Source organism: Aythya fuligula, chromosome 9 (assembly GCF_009819795.1).
Source record: "Aythya fuligula isolate bAytFul2 chromosome 9, bAytFul2.pri, whole genome shotgun sequence".
NCBI classification, from domain to species: domain Eukaryota; kingdom Metazoa; phylum Chordata; class Aves; order Anseriformes; family Anatidae; genus Aythya; species Aythya fuligula.
In genome coordinates this window covers 4907381-4920684 of record NC_045567.1, presented here as the reverse complement: position 1 = coordinate 4920684, position 13304 = coordinate 4907381, and the positions used below count along the sequence as shown (strand labels likewise).

Below are 13304 nucleotides of genomic sequence, written 5' to 3'. Positions count from 1 at the left end.
ACTGCTGCAGCCTGGTTGGAGAGGAGACCGGGAGGGCTGAGGGGATGCTACAAACAGCATCTTAGTGTGGAGCCGAGAGATCTGGAACCTGACATGGCCCTCTGTGTGTCCAACAGGGATCAGCTCTGTAGGGTGCACGTGAGGGTGGTCTCCAAGGACTTCACGGCCAAAGCAACACTGAGGAACCCAGCCTGGCTTGGTGGCTCCCCATGTGGGGTGACTGCCAGAGGCAGAGGCTGTGCCCTGAGTCCTGCCCCCAGCCTTCCTCCCAGTAGCTAAAGAAGGCCACAGAACAAAATGACCCCTCTGTTGCAGGGGAAGGCCTGGGCGTGCACCAGGCAGAGCCCTGTGATACCACAGTGGCCCCCATCGTCCATCCCTAAGGGTCTGTGTGGCTGCAGTGGCACCAGCTTTGGTCTGTGCTTCCCAGCACCCAGCGAGGAGAGAGTGGGGGCTGACAGCTTTCAAATAGAAATTAGAGAGCCAAAAAATATGTGTAAGAAAACTTCAACCTGACCACTGCTTCTAGAGGAAGGTCCAGTGGCATGTATAAGATTAAAGGACTTACGAGTTCGTATAGTACCAACATTTCTGTTGTCTAAATTAACTGTTGGACTATAATGGTATTTGCAGGCTTACATATAGAATACATTTGTTTTTTCTTATTCACCTTGTATGTGCTAGTCACTGGTCACTGGTGTGAAGCTCCTGCTTTGTTGCACTTCTTTTGCAGGAAGAAAATCCATTCATCGTATGTTGGCTCTGAGTGAATATAACTTTGTGGAAAACAGTTTTCCTGTCAGACTGTGTTTGCGTCCCAAAACCCACTTACAGGGTTTTAACACATTTCCCGTTGTTATGTCACGTAAATGACAAGTGAGGCACGTTGGTTTTATGCCCTTTAATGATCTATCTTTATTTTCATCTTTGCAGTGTCTGTACGTGGTGTTCCTGGCCTGGCTCTTACATCCCCCGTGTGGGAGCAAAAGTACTGGTAGCATGTAAGTGCTTTGTTTCTCTGCTCTGACATTTACTAGCAGGTGGCAAAACACACAGCCGCAGCAGAAAACAGGTTCCTCACAGAACTGAGGCGTTGTGCCTCCAAACAGCACGGTGCCTTCCCTTGGGTCAAAGCGGAGAGAGAGAGGAAAGCGTGCACAGGAGGCTTCCTTTTGAATTTAGGGGCGATGGATTTACAATGTCAACCTAAATGGGATCTATCTGTTCAGCTGGAAACAGACACACATCAGGGAATCACGATTCTGGAAAGAGTTTTAATAGACAATGGGAAACGACCATGGAAGGAGTAGCTGCAATGTGCTGCACCTAGAGGACGGGCCCAGCAGGCGCAGCGTGCCTGCCCTGCCGTGTGCTGCGGTGCCTGGCTTGGAGCTGGTGTGTGCTTGGGGCAGGAGGAAAGCAACCCACAGAGGCTTCACCCAGGTGACCCGAGCCGAGGCTCTGGCAGGGATCAGTCCCACTGCCTTCCGTGGGTGGGATGCCTGCTGCTGGTGGGATGCAGCCACCACAGACTGCCCTGCTGGGGCCACCCTCTTTAAATACACGTGGCCAGATTGGCACAAACACTCTGCTCCCAGTTAAATGGAACACCCCACAGCTACACCCAGAGAGATTTAATCCAGTTTAAGCACAAAGCAAAACAAATCTGCTGGGCCAACTTTGGTGACATAGTCAGGGAGCCACCAAAGCGGCACGGAGCTCATTACTTCTCCTAGCTCCTGCTCCTCTGACCCAGCAGCCTCAGCTGTGAGGCACCCCGCAGAGGCTGCCTCTTCTGCCGGGATGCAGCCAGGGGCTCCATGTTTAGGCAGACACCAGGAAGGTTTTGGGAAGCACATCGCAGGGCTGCAGTTGTAGGAGCTGGGGAGTTGCCGAACAACAATTTTCCAGCTCTTCTCCACTGAAGTGGGCTTGCAGAGCTCCGTGTCCGCAGCATGTCTCAGCAGAGGAAGGCAGAGCTCTCTGCACCCGACCACTGGTCATTGCTCAGTAGTTCTGCTGAATGGCTGGTGTGAGTTTCAAACCCCTGCAATACAGGCATTCACCAGAGTACCTTACATTTCAAAGCAGAGGTTGCTTTTCTTCCTTTGCAAGGGGAAAACATTGTAAGTGAGCCCATAATTTTGAGTACGCTAATTCCAAGACATTTGCAGAGAGTGAGTGGTTTCCTGGAATAACAGCCTCTCTCAAGAGAAACGTCAAGTGCATTTAATCAGTCACATTTAGAGCTCTGCAACATCTGCAAATGAATTATTAACGATCTCAAATGTTTTCAAATGATCCAAAAGTCAGGAATAGTGTGGCTCTTCAGACAATCAGCTCTGATTCAGGGCTTCTCCTTCCCACTTTATGCGCTAGGGACCCTGCACCTGCCTGCTGCTAGCCCGAGTCCTTGCGGCTCGGCGAGGCCTCTGCGGAGGCACCAGGGAAGCCGAACAAATGCAAAGTACAGCTGGCACCCGGCTGTGCCTGCCTGGATTTATACATCATTTAGCAAATAGGCACGGATCAGTGCTGTGTGTCCTGGGGGGAGGCGGGGGTGCTCCAGGGAACGCCGTCCCCGCGTGGTGCTCGTCGTGTCTGCTGCCCACGGCCGTGCTCTGTGCCCACGGTGCAATGTTTGCACTGCAGTGGTGGAAGGCTGGTCTGGGTAGGGTTTAGTGGGAGAAGCAGGGTTTGAAACATTGGGCTTCTCATCAGCCAGCGATAGCTAAAATACCACAGTAAAGCTGGGAATTAAAACACTGCTCAGGATGCCTGTGTCCCAGCCTTGCTTCACCCACCGGTGTGTGAAGAAAGTCAGAGATGCTGCGTGTTGCTTTGGGAGCAAAACAAGGGATGTTGTGAAGTGCTTTGAGAAACAATAACAACTGCCATAGCGTGTGTGAGTCAATCCCCTTTCACTGCAGTGTAGAAATACCCTTTAAAAAATAATTGTAACAGTCTAATTTCTTCAAATGAGGTAATGTGGTTACATTAACTTTTGAATCAACAAATGTTGTCATTTCATCGCCCCCAGCTGACAAAATAATGGAGCCATCAAGAAGCAGATATAAACAAAACACTTGAAGTAACACGTGAATTAGTGGGGGGAAAAATGGTATTAACTCTCATGGATACTAACACAGTGAATTCTGGTGTGTGTACAAACGAGAATTCCCTCAGGTCTTCAGAAACGTGTCGAGCAGCTTGTTAGATTCAGACCAAATACAGAATGTCTGTTCAGCCTTCTTGTTGGAGAGGAGGTGAACCGTGAGAACACTGTGAAAGTTACTGCAGCCTTTAAGAATAAGAGCTGAGCAGAAAGGTTTTTATCTCCTAGACAAAAGCCACCAATAAACAGAGCGTGCAAACCAGCTGCATCCAGGATGCTGTGAAATTGTAGCACAAAAGGGGAATTAAAACTCTACTCCTTACTTCGGCTGAGTAAAGCTTGCAGGGTGGTCACTTTATTTTGTGCATAATTGTAACAATCAGTCTATGGCTTGGCGATGTGTCTGCTGTGGATTATGCAGTCTGTGTGCATTATTAACAGCACAGCTTTGTCCCACTACACTCATAAGGAAAACAAAAAAGCGCAGAAAATCACAGCCCAGCGGCTGTGGGCACTGGAGCAGCGGGGCCCCGCGGCGTGGCTCTGCAGGGGGCGGCTCTGTGCTGGTTTAACGGAGCAGCTCTTATCCCATGGCGTGTGTTTGGATTGTCGTGCCTTGCAAAGTCGGGTATAACTTTGCTTAGGTACCAAGCTACAGCTACCAAGAGGGTGCTGCCTATATGATATTTGCTCATTTCATTTGAAAAAGGAGTTGGAGTTTCATTTTTTTTTTTAAATAAAGTACTTCACAAGGAGATTAGCTATCTATTTCCTACATCCAGAAGAGGAAAGGATACTAATGTTGTTTCTCAACTTAAAATCAGCTTGACACCTCCATGTAGTTCTATTGCATAACGTGACTTATTTCAAGTTCAACAACCTTTCCCTTTTTATGAAGACAAACTGCAAGCAACAAAGCCCCTAATGGCTTGCACACTTTGTACGTGAGATGTTCTTATAAACTGGTGCAGTTACTTATGCTGAAGCTTGGCTTTTCTGAAGCTTGGTACTTCAACAAAGAGCTGGAGTGAATGGCCTGCCCTTTCTCATCCTTGCATGCCAAACTGCTGCTGGCTCAGCTACGCAAGAGGCCAGGAGCATCACTGTGGGGAGGGGGGGGGTCTCTAGCCAACCAGCAGCTCATACGGCTGCCTCGGTGCTCAGAAAGTATGAAAAAGGGAAAAACCTGAAGGGGGAGAATGTTGTAGGAAATCTCTCATAGGTCCCTTTGCAAAGGGGCTACAGGACTCCCACCTCCCCATGCAATGAAGAAGGCAGATTATGGCAAGGTGAGGAATTGGGGGTCACATCCCTTCTGCTTTGAGGCACGTCTTTGTTTTATTCTTCTGCACAGTCTCTGTACGAATCTACCCCCGTAATGCGCATATTTGTACGAGACTTAAAGGTGCTTAAGTTCCTTAGACCCCAAATCATTCTTGTATCCATATTTTTCACTGTGCTCTCTTTGAATATGAGCCAGGAGGCAGCACTTGTGCCAGACAACTGCTGGGGAGCCTAGGGGAAGGGAGTGCTATGAGCTGTGATGGAAGGGAAATGAGACTGATGGGCTTAGAACTACCATCAGTCAGGCTCGACCATGTTTCCTTTGTGTGGCGTCTGGTCTGGGCCCTCCGCACACCTTGTACCTGGAAGTACATCATTGCCTGGTATGGCCAAGCTGAGACGGGACCCGTGAGCCTCATCCTTCTCTGGAATAAGTCTTTCCAAGACAGGGAGATAGCTAAGCAGTAGGAATACCACTAAGTTAACATCTGGTGTCAAACATCATAGTTCCGACACAAGCTCAAACATCGACTTTAAAAACAAAACAAACAAACATAAACATAAACCGTGAACCCTACAGCCTGCTGGCTTTGTTCTCTACTTGAAGAAAACATCAAGCACTCTGAGCCAAGTCCCTCGGGAAGATGCTAGGCTCTTGGGAGCTTCCCTGGCATTAGGGCCCTGCAGGGAAAGCGGCGCTCCGAGCCTGTGCACTGTAGTGCTGACACCCATGGTGGGGCCGGCAGGGCTGTAGCGGAGGCTGTCTGAGTGCCATCTTAGCACAGAGCAGAAACAAAGGTTGAGACTGTCAAGCAGTTTTTATGACCGTGTCCTCGGTGTGATGCTGAGCCTGAGCGCTGCTGGGCTGCCATAGCAACTTGTACAGCTCTGGGTGCTGCTCCTCGGGGCTTGCTTCAGCTGCCACTGGCATGGGTGGAGGTGCTCCTTTTTAAAACCACCATTGAAATAAATGAAGGCAGCAAAAGAAAAAGAAAAAAATAAAAATAAAATAGTTTTGATTTTCAAACTGTGGAAAAAAAAAAGGATGAACTTTTATCTAGTTTAGCCATGAGGACCTACACAAGAGCCATGGTCAAGATTACTGTTATCCTTGCTGAACTTTGACCAAGCCCTGCTAAAGACATTTGTAATCGTTTAGCCTGGTGTCCCGGTGGTGCTCATCACTTATGTTGAACAGCACATCTGTAACCCTGTATGCCTCCAACTGAGGCTATGAGTGCCAAATCCATGCACAAGCTCCTGCAGCTCTGCCTCCTGCTGCATGGTCCTGCCCCAGCACAGCACAGCCTTCAGCAAGGCTGTGCTGTTCCCCACTGAGGGGTTTGCCCAGCCCTGCCCAGAGCAGTATTGGGATCGAGCAGAATGACAACGTTAAGAAGCAAAGTGATAAAAGTGATACTTGTATATTTTTAAAGCACTTTTTTTTTTTTTGAGTAAAATACATTGCCAGAGTCACAAGCAATTACTGCTGGAATGCCAACAGGTTTGTCCCTCCTTAGAGTATAGATGCGAAATTAACTTTTGCATGCTTTCAACTCTATACTTAATGTTTTGACTCATTCAAGTAAGAAGGAAGAGAAGAATTTTAATGTGGCCCAAAGCAAGCGCTCTGGCTGAACTCCTATCATCTACAATTGCTCCGGGTAATGGTGACACTGGAAATGAAGTGTTATTTCTGCAGCCTTTGTACTTTGCTTCATTAGACATTACCTCACCAAAAATCATCCCCACCCCACTTAGCAGAGATGAGATGCTGAAGAATACCTCAGGGAGAACCACTTTTAAACTGTAATCCTGGAAATGCTTATGGCTGAGATACCCCAGTGAAAAACATGTATGACTCACAGAGTTACACAAGCACATTTAGTTCTGGAAAAGAGCTGTAGCTTTTCCAGAACATCCACTACAGGTCTTAACAGGTGCTCAAGAGACCTTTCATGTGTCCAGAATATCACGTAATGTAGTGAATAATAAAGGTTCTGTGTATGATTCTGAGTATATTTAGCAACCATTTTGTTAGACAAGAAAGGGATGTTACCAGCAGTCTTAGTTCTCTTCTTCCCTTGGGGCTTGTTTCTTTCTGCATGGTACCCATCATTGAAGGTGGCAAGGAGCCCATCTGCAGAACCTCCTGTCTCTTGCTCAGATATGAGGGTTCAATTTTATATTTTTAGGGCTTCACAATAGTCTGTCTGTCTTAGACAGATCATTTATCTTCCCCCTCTGCCAAGAGATACAAAATCATTGATGATTTGGGGACCAATTTTCAAAAAAATCTAATGCAGTTACTGCCCTGGTTGACCTCAGCAAGCTCTTCAGGTATTCAGTACCCTTGATGATAATGCCAGTCAGTGGTATTACAGCATAGAAAAAAAAAAAACATAATTATTCAACCAAATTAATTCACAGTAAAATAATAGACTTCAAAAAATGTTCATAGAAGTAAAAATATGTTTTGACTTCTAATTATTATGACTTTATCAAGTGCCAGAAAGAAACACAGTCTATTGTCCAGAAATAATTTATTCATCAACAATAAAACACTGAATAGAAAAAAGCCTTGTAAATAAAACTATATATATAATGCTTTATTTTTTTATTCAATACTCCACAAAAAACACTACAGACAGTAACAAAATAATCCAATTAATCTTAAAAATTTCAAATGATAATTGTCACTTTTCATTTATCATGTTTTATTAACAATGCAAAGGTCAGTTGTTTACATATTGTAGTTTTACTTGATTTCATTAAATTGTTTCTTAAAACACTTGAAGCAATTTGTTATTTGCCCCATCATTTATAACATACATAAGTATATCAATAAACAAGATAACAGCTCTGAGAAAGATATGCAGACTGTTCAATGGTAAGTAGTCTACCATAAGTTGTTTAGTGGGAGAGTGGGAGTAAATCACAACTGAATTGGGATAGAAGTCAACACATTGGGGAGAGAAATCATATTTGGGGAACAATTACATGTTTTCCATTGCCCGTTTAGTAATGTGATCTCTTTCAAGCTCTGATTTCTCCTGTTTTAGATACTCTAGCACCTTTGCTAGCATATCCTCATCCAGATACTGCCTGTTTTGTGTGTCATCGGTGTCCCCTGCCATGGAGAGCCTTTTGCTGAGTGATGCCAGCTTCGCGGCCTCCTGTGGTCCCACCTGGCCTAGGTGCTCTCTGATGGCCTGCTCCAGCCGGTCGTCTTCCTGCAGGTCGCTTTCAGAAGCTGGAACGGGAACTCGCTTCATCTGGCTCGTATTGATAACTTCAGGATATTTTGCCAGCATCTTTGCCAAGTAATCAGCCAGCTCTTCATCCTTCTCATTCAGTTTCTCATACTCCATTTGTCGCCTTTCCAAGTCGTTAATCCACGCAGCTTTAGGAAATGGGCGTCCTTTCAATCTTCTGGGAATGTAAGGCAGTCTTGGCAAATCATTTTCTTGATTAAGATGATTTAGTAAGTAGGAGGGATTCTGGTTACCTAAATTGTCAGTTCCCAGAAGACTGACTATGTCTTCAATATTGAGGTCTTCAGGTAAATTTTCGGGAATTGCATTAAGAGGCTGCTTCATGTACCCATTTTTAGAGTTTACATTACTTTTAAATATGTCACTCTGTCCTAGATTAGCTTCAGCGATCTCATCAAGGTCTTCTGGGAACTCTGCTTCCTGCTCAGCTTCCAACCTTTCGCTCTGAAGCTGCTTTTTTTCCCCAGCTTTCAACATGTCTATCAAATCCTCAGGAGGAACTTGTAAATTCCTTGAGATTTCTATTAACTGAGCTATAGACTGAGGATCAAGTTGCTTATCCAAAAATGCGGTTGCTCTTTTCTCCTCAAGTTCTCCTCCAGTCCTTAATTTCCTATTTCCAGCATTGCCCACCAGCCTCTTCAGGTAATAATTCATTAGCTTTGAAACATCCTCTGACATTTGATCTTTATTCTCTCTTCTCATTTCATCCTCAGGGAAGCTGAGTTTCCCTGATCTCTTCATTTCATCATCAATCTCCTCTTCATGTTTATCAATTTCCTCTTTGCTGTCTTTTATCTCTTCCTGGGTTTGGCTTTCCACTTTTTCCTCTATGGGATTCCAATCTTCTCCTCCAACCACATCTTCGTAGGCAATGTTATTCACTTTATACACATCATCTTCATCGTCTGCATACAATTTCTGGTCCTCATCCAGCCTCTCTTTCTTGTGATTACTAGGTCCTGCCATCTTCCCCAACTCCTGAAACACTGACTCCAGTGTAGCAAGACTTTGGGGTGTGTATTGCTCTTCCACTATTTCATTGGTACGCTTGAAAGGACTGTCTCTTGAACTGTCTTCATAGAGGCCAATAGGCATTTTGAGGTATTTTTGCCACCTCTCAGGCCACTTGTAAGCCTCGTAATCATCTGTTACTCCAGCTGGAAAACTATTATCGGAACTCAGACCATAAGGTTTATTCTCCTTTGGGGCAACTTTTGACTCCTTCTCAGCTTGTCGCAAGGCTTCCAACATAACCTTAACCCACTGAGACTCATCTTCAGTCAAAGAATCCCTCACATTTTCTGGTAGGTGAACCTGATCTTTGCTTTCTTTCTGTTGCAGGAGGTATGGGACACTTTGATAGGAGTTGTAATCAGGGCTGCTTTCTCCCTTGTTAGTTTGCTTGCGAAGATCTTCTATGTATTCCAAAGCTTTGATCATATCAGGATTTGGGAACCTTTGTAAGTTTTTCATTACATAGTCTGGGTCCTTCTGAAGCAGCTGATATTGCTGGAAGGAAGCTGCATCAACCCAACAGATTAGGGCAAAGAAAAAGGTGACAGCGGAGGCTGCTCCAAGCTGGAAGGTTTTAGTTTCTGCCATATTTAGTATATTTCCTTGAAATAAAGAAGAAGAAAAAAAGAGATAGTTAATATATGGAGACAAACTTAGCAAACTGAGAGGTAAAAAAGAGATTGTTATTTTAAACAGGAACTCATTGTGAAGAATATTAGTACTACATGTTTTTATTCTTCATGAAATATTAATAGAGCTCATATATGGAAGATATTTTTAACGGAAATTTATTTTCATATTTTCTGAACATTTCCTCTGTCTCCTCAGTTTATTGCAAATGATTGGTTTGCAAAGCTAGAAACGTCTTATCTTTATGCTCAATTTACTTTATGAACATCAGTTTTCCAATGGCAGTGCCAAAGTAAAAATAAAAATCCTATATAGCTAAATAAATGCCAATAGAGGATTCCAGATGTCATTTGGATTATTAAAATGAAGGCTTCAAATGGTAAAGACAGTATGTCCATATATTTAAATGCAGCTCAACATATTAATATTAAAACTGCATACAGTATTATTTTGTGAGATTGTTCCATAGGGCATCTCATTTACTGTCAGGGTAATACCTCTGAACGGTGCTAGACTGCAGTAAAATTAATGTAATGAAGTGGAGAACATGGCATATAAAATAACTTGCAGGTTTATTTCGGTTATTACTGTTAGTGTTATTACTTCCTTTTTTGCTATTTCATAAAAACAAACAAACAAACAAGCAAAAACTTTATTTGTATAGCAGCTGAATTTTAGTTAAGGGGCTCTATGAGTGATGCATTTTCCCATGGGCAGTAATACCCTATATAAAGGACAAATTATAATTTATCATACAGGTACAATACAATTATTTTATGTTCCATGACAATTTTGGAAATAGGCTCAAGTAAATAGATTCTGAGGGGTGATTTCATTCTTTCTTTCACTTCAGCAGAAATTGAATCAGGTCCCAGGACAAGCAGAAGCTTGACTATTGGTATAAATGAGATAAATTCAGTTAGAATACATCAAAAGAAACCCATGTCTCATCAGTGTGTCCAGTTTAAGCCAGCCAATAATAAACTCTGTTTAAAGGAACACAAGTGGGAAAAATATGCATTAGACTGAATTAACAAAATGACAGCACTGCTGCGTATGAGGCTACAGCTGCACAAGCCCAGTCCTGCAGTGAGCCGAGCACCCTCCGCTCTGTGAAGTGAAAAATTGCAGTCACTTATTTCCTAGGAGATGCTCAGGAGCTCATATCCTGGGGCCGTGAGACAGATTAGTCTCTTTTCTGATCCATTTACATTAATGAATAAAGTACAATAACGAGAAAGAAATGGTAAAGATAGAAACCACTTTGCTTAATTGACCTGGTTTGGCTTCTTTGTTTTTGGCTTGGTAAAACCATCCTGTCGAGAAGTTGGTGATTCATGACAGGCTGCAAGAGCTACGTAGACTGCTGTTTGCCCACTGCTGTACATAGAAAGTGAGCATCAGTATGCTCATTTCAGCTCAATTGTACATTTTTCCACTGTTTTTGTTCCTAACGTAATGTGACTTAATAATTAAAAAAGAGAGCCGCTTTTTTACCTCAGTATGCCTGAGCAAGCTAATAGCCATAACAGAAAACAATTTCCCCAGACATTTTTGAATATTCAAGTCTGCATACATTTGGGAATTGATTTCAGAAAGCATTACTTCAGAACAGCTGATTAGAAGGTCCCACCCTCTAGGTCTGTGTTTGCCCTAAAACAAAGCCAACGCATCCCTTAATTTGCTATCAATCACAGAAAAGGCACTAGTCCTATATATAAATGTATATATCTTGAGGCAGAAAAAAAAAAAGAAGAAAAAAAAAAAAAAGGAAAAAAACTTTGCTACCTATTGTAGCAAATAAATGGAATTAAGATTTTTCTAGCAGAGAAACTGGTTATTAATAGAGTTAGTTTGATAAGAAGAGGAGAAACTCTATTGTTTTTGAGAAAGGAGGAAGGGAGAGTTGTTCCATAATTATCTGCCAGGCACATCCCACTAACAGAGACCAGGAACTCAGCCTCCTCCACAGCACACAATTATGTATTGCTATACCCTTTGTAAGAGTCAGCATCATTCAATTAATATCAAAACGTGTGTAGCCCCACAAAGTTTTGTTTGGTGTTCCATAACGATGTTGCTCAATGGAATATTTCCTTTGCAGGAATAGCAGCTTAGTGGTTCCTCTCTAGACATTTGGAGTACATTTGTCTCTAGATCAATTTTCAATTCTAATTTATTGTTAGATGATTCTCAAAAGCCTTTGTCAAATGGAGCTAGAAATGATTTATTTCAAAAGTTTGAGTCCAGGTCATAAAATCTTGTCATTAAATATACTGCCTTATTCAGGGTGAGAGGACTCCTCTCCTCAGTTTCTCAGACAAAATTTCACTTTTTTTTTTTTTTTTTTTTTGAGAAAACAGAGGACATTTTAGACTACCTATCTTTTGGATCTATAGTAAAATATTCTCTTTTGTGCCTCTCAAAGGACAATATGCTAAAATGGTTGTTTTATCTACATATGTATAATCGTGAAGCTAGCCTGGAAGGGGAGTGCATTTTTTTTTCTCCTCTACTAGAACCTAACAGACAGCACAATCATTTTTTGGCCAACAAATATACAAGTTTCTATTTATAAAATGAGGAGATTGACTTCGCAATTTAACATGCACAAAGGCAATGCAGACTGACAGAAGTTCCCTGGAAAAGAGACAAAACAATAAATCTCCGTACTGGGATGTTTCCATGGTAGCAGTAATTTTCTCCCTCTCTCTTTCTCTTTCTCTCCCAGCAGTCTTTTTTGATGTGGATGTAATGTTTCCAGTGAAAATTTGCTATGAAAACTCATGAGCTTTCCTATAGATGAGTCCTTTAGAGTCTGAGAGGGGATCCAACAGCAGTTTTCCATGAAAATAAGGAAACACATCATGCACTCTTCCTCCCATTTACTTTTGCAGTACACAGCGTGACTGCAGCAAAGTTGCTGTTATAAAAGCCTCTCTAACCCATTATGCCGCAAGGGACTCAAAACACGAACAAAATCAGAACGGGGTGAGGAGGAGGAGGAGGAGGGGAAGAGCAAACAAACCGCCAGCAGTTCTGAACGCACATAATGACAGCTTGTATCTGTGGACACACACAGGGCTCATCACACCGCGTTCGCCTCCCAGGTAACCTCGCATCTTGTCCTTAGGCACAGCCCGAGTGCCATGCCGAGCCGGCGACACTCAACGTGGCAGCACCAGCCAGCAACGCAACACCTCCCAAACCAACGAATGCATCCAGGAAAGCTCCGATGGCCCCTAACAGACCGGCTGAAGCACCCAGGAGCGGCTCCACAACACCCCACAGACCCACGGACGGGTCCGTGTCCCCCCAACCGCGCGCGTCGTTAAGCGCACACGCATCGGCCACCACCTCGCCAGCTCCCCCCCGTCCCTCCCGTCCCTGTTCCCTCTCGTTTTTCCCCGGCTCCCACCCCAGCGGTGCCCGAGGAGCGAGGCAGGGGCGCTGCCAGCCCCGGCCGCCCCCCGGCGCCCCCCGCCGCAGCCCCCACCTGGCCGCGCCGCCGCCGCCGCCGCCGCCTTCAGCACCCGGACAGCGCCCGCTTATACCGCCCTGCTGCTGACGTCACCGCGGCGGGACACGCCCCCCACCCGCGGGGCCCCGCCCACCGCCGAGCAGGGACCCCCCCAACACCCAAAGGTGGGACTGGGGGGGTTAAGGAAGGGGGGGTGCTGGCATAAAGCGGGGAAGGGGAAAGAAGGGAAATAGAGGGGAAAATAAAAGAAGGGGGAAAAAAAGGGAAGAAAAAAGTCAAAAAGTGAAAAAAATATGAAAAAAGGAAAAAGGGGGGATAAAAAAAAAATAGGAGGAAAAGAGGGAACTGTGTATTGGGGGCAGGCAGCGCCTGTTGCTTCTCGGCTCCAGAAAGTGGGGGGGATGCGGCAGTGGGGCACGTTGGGCGCAACCTGCTGCTGAGACCCCCCCCGGGTGCAGCAGGGTGAAAGGGGCTGCCGGGGGTCTGTGGGGTCAGTGCGTGG

The 13304-nt window shown here is 44.6% G+C and overlaps 1 protein-coding gene across 1 annotated transcript; it reads right to left on the bottom strand.

The window, feature by feature from the left end:
• Nucleotides 1-6980: 6980 nt before the first annotated feature.
• Nucleotides 6981-12877, bottom strand: SCG2 (secretogranin II). The gene is made up of 2 exons (XM_032193200.1): nucleotides 12818-12877; nucleotides 6981-9293 (listed from the first exon to the last, which is right to left on the bottom strand). Exon 2 carries the CDS (start codon nucleotides 9277-9279, stop codon nucleotides 7396-7398), a length of 1884 nt encoding a protein of 627 aa, XP_032049091.1. The 5' UTR covers nucleotides 9280-9293; nucleotides 12818-12877; the 3' UTR covers nucleotides 6981-7395.
• Nucleotides 12878-13304: the final 427 nt, after the last annotated feature.

Excerpts from the sequence above, each read along its gene's own strand:
- SCG2 (XM_032193200.1), bottom strand. The coding sequence starts at position 9,279 with ATGGCAGAAACTAAAACCTTCCAGCTTGGAGCAGCCTCCGCTGTCACC.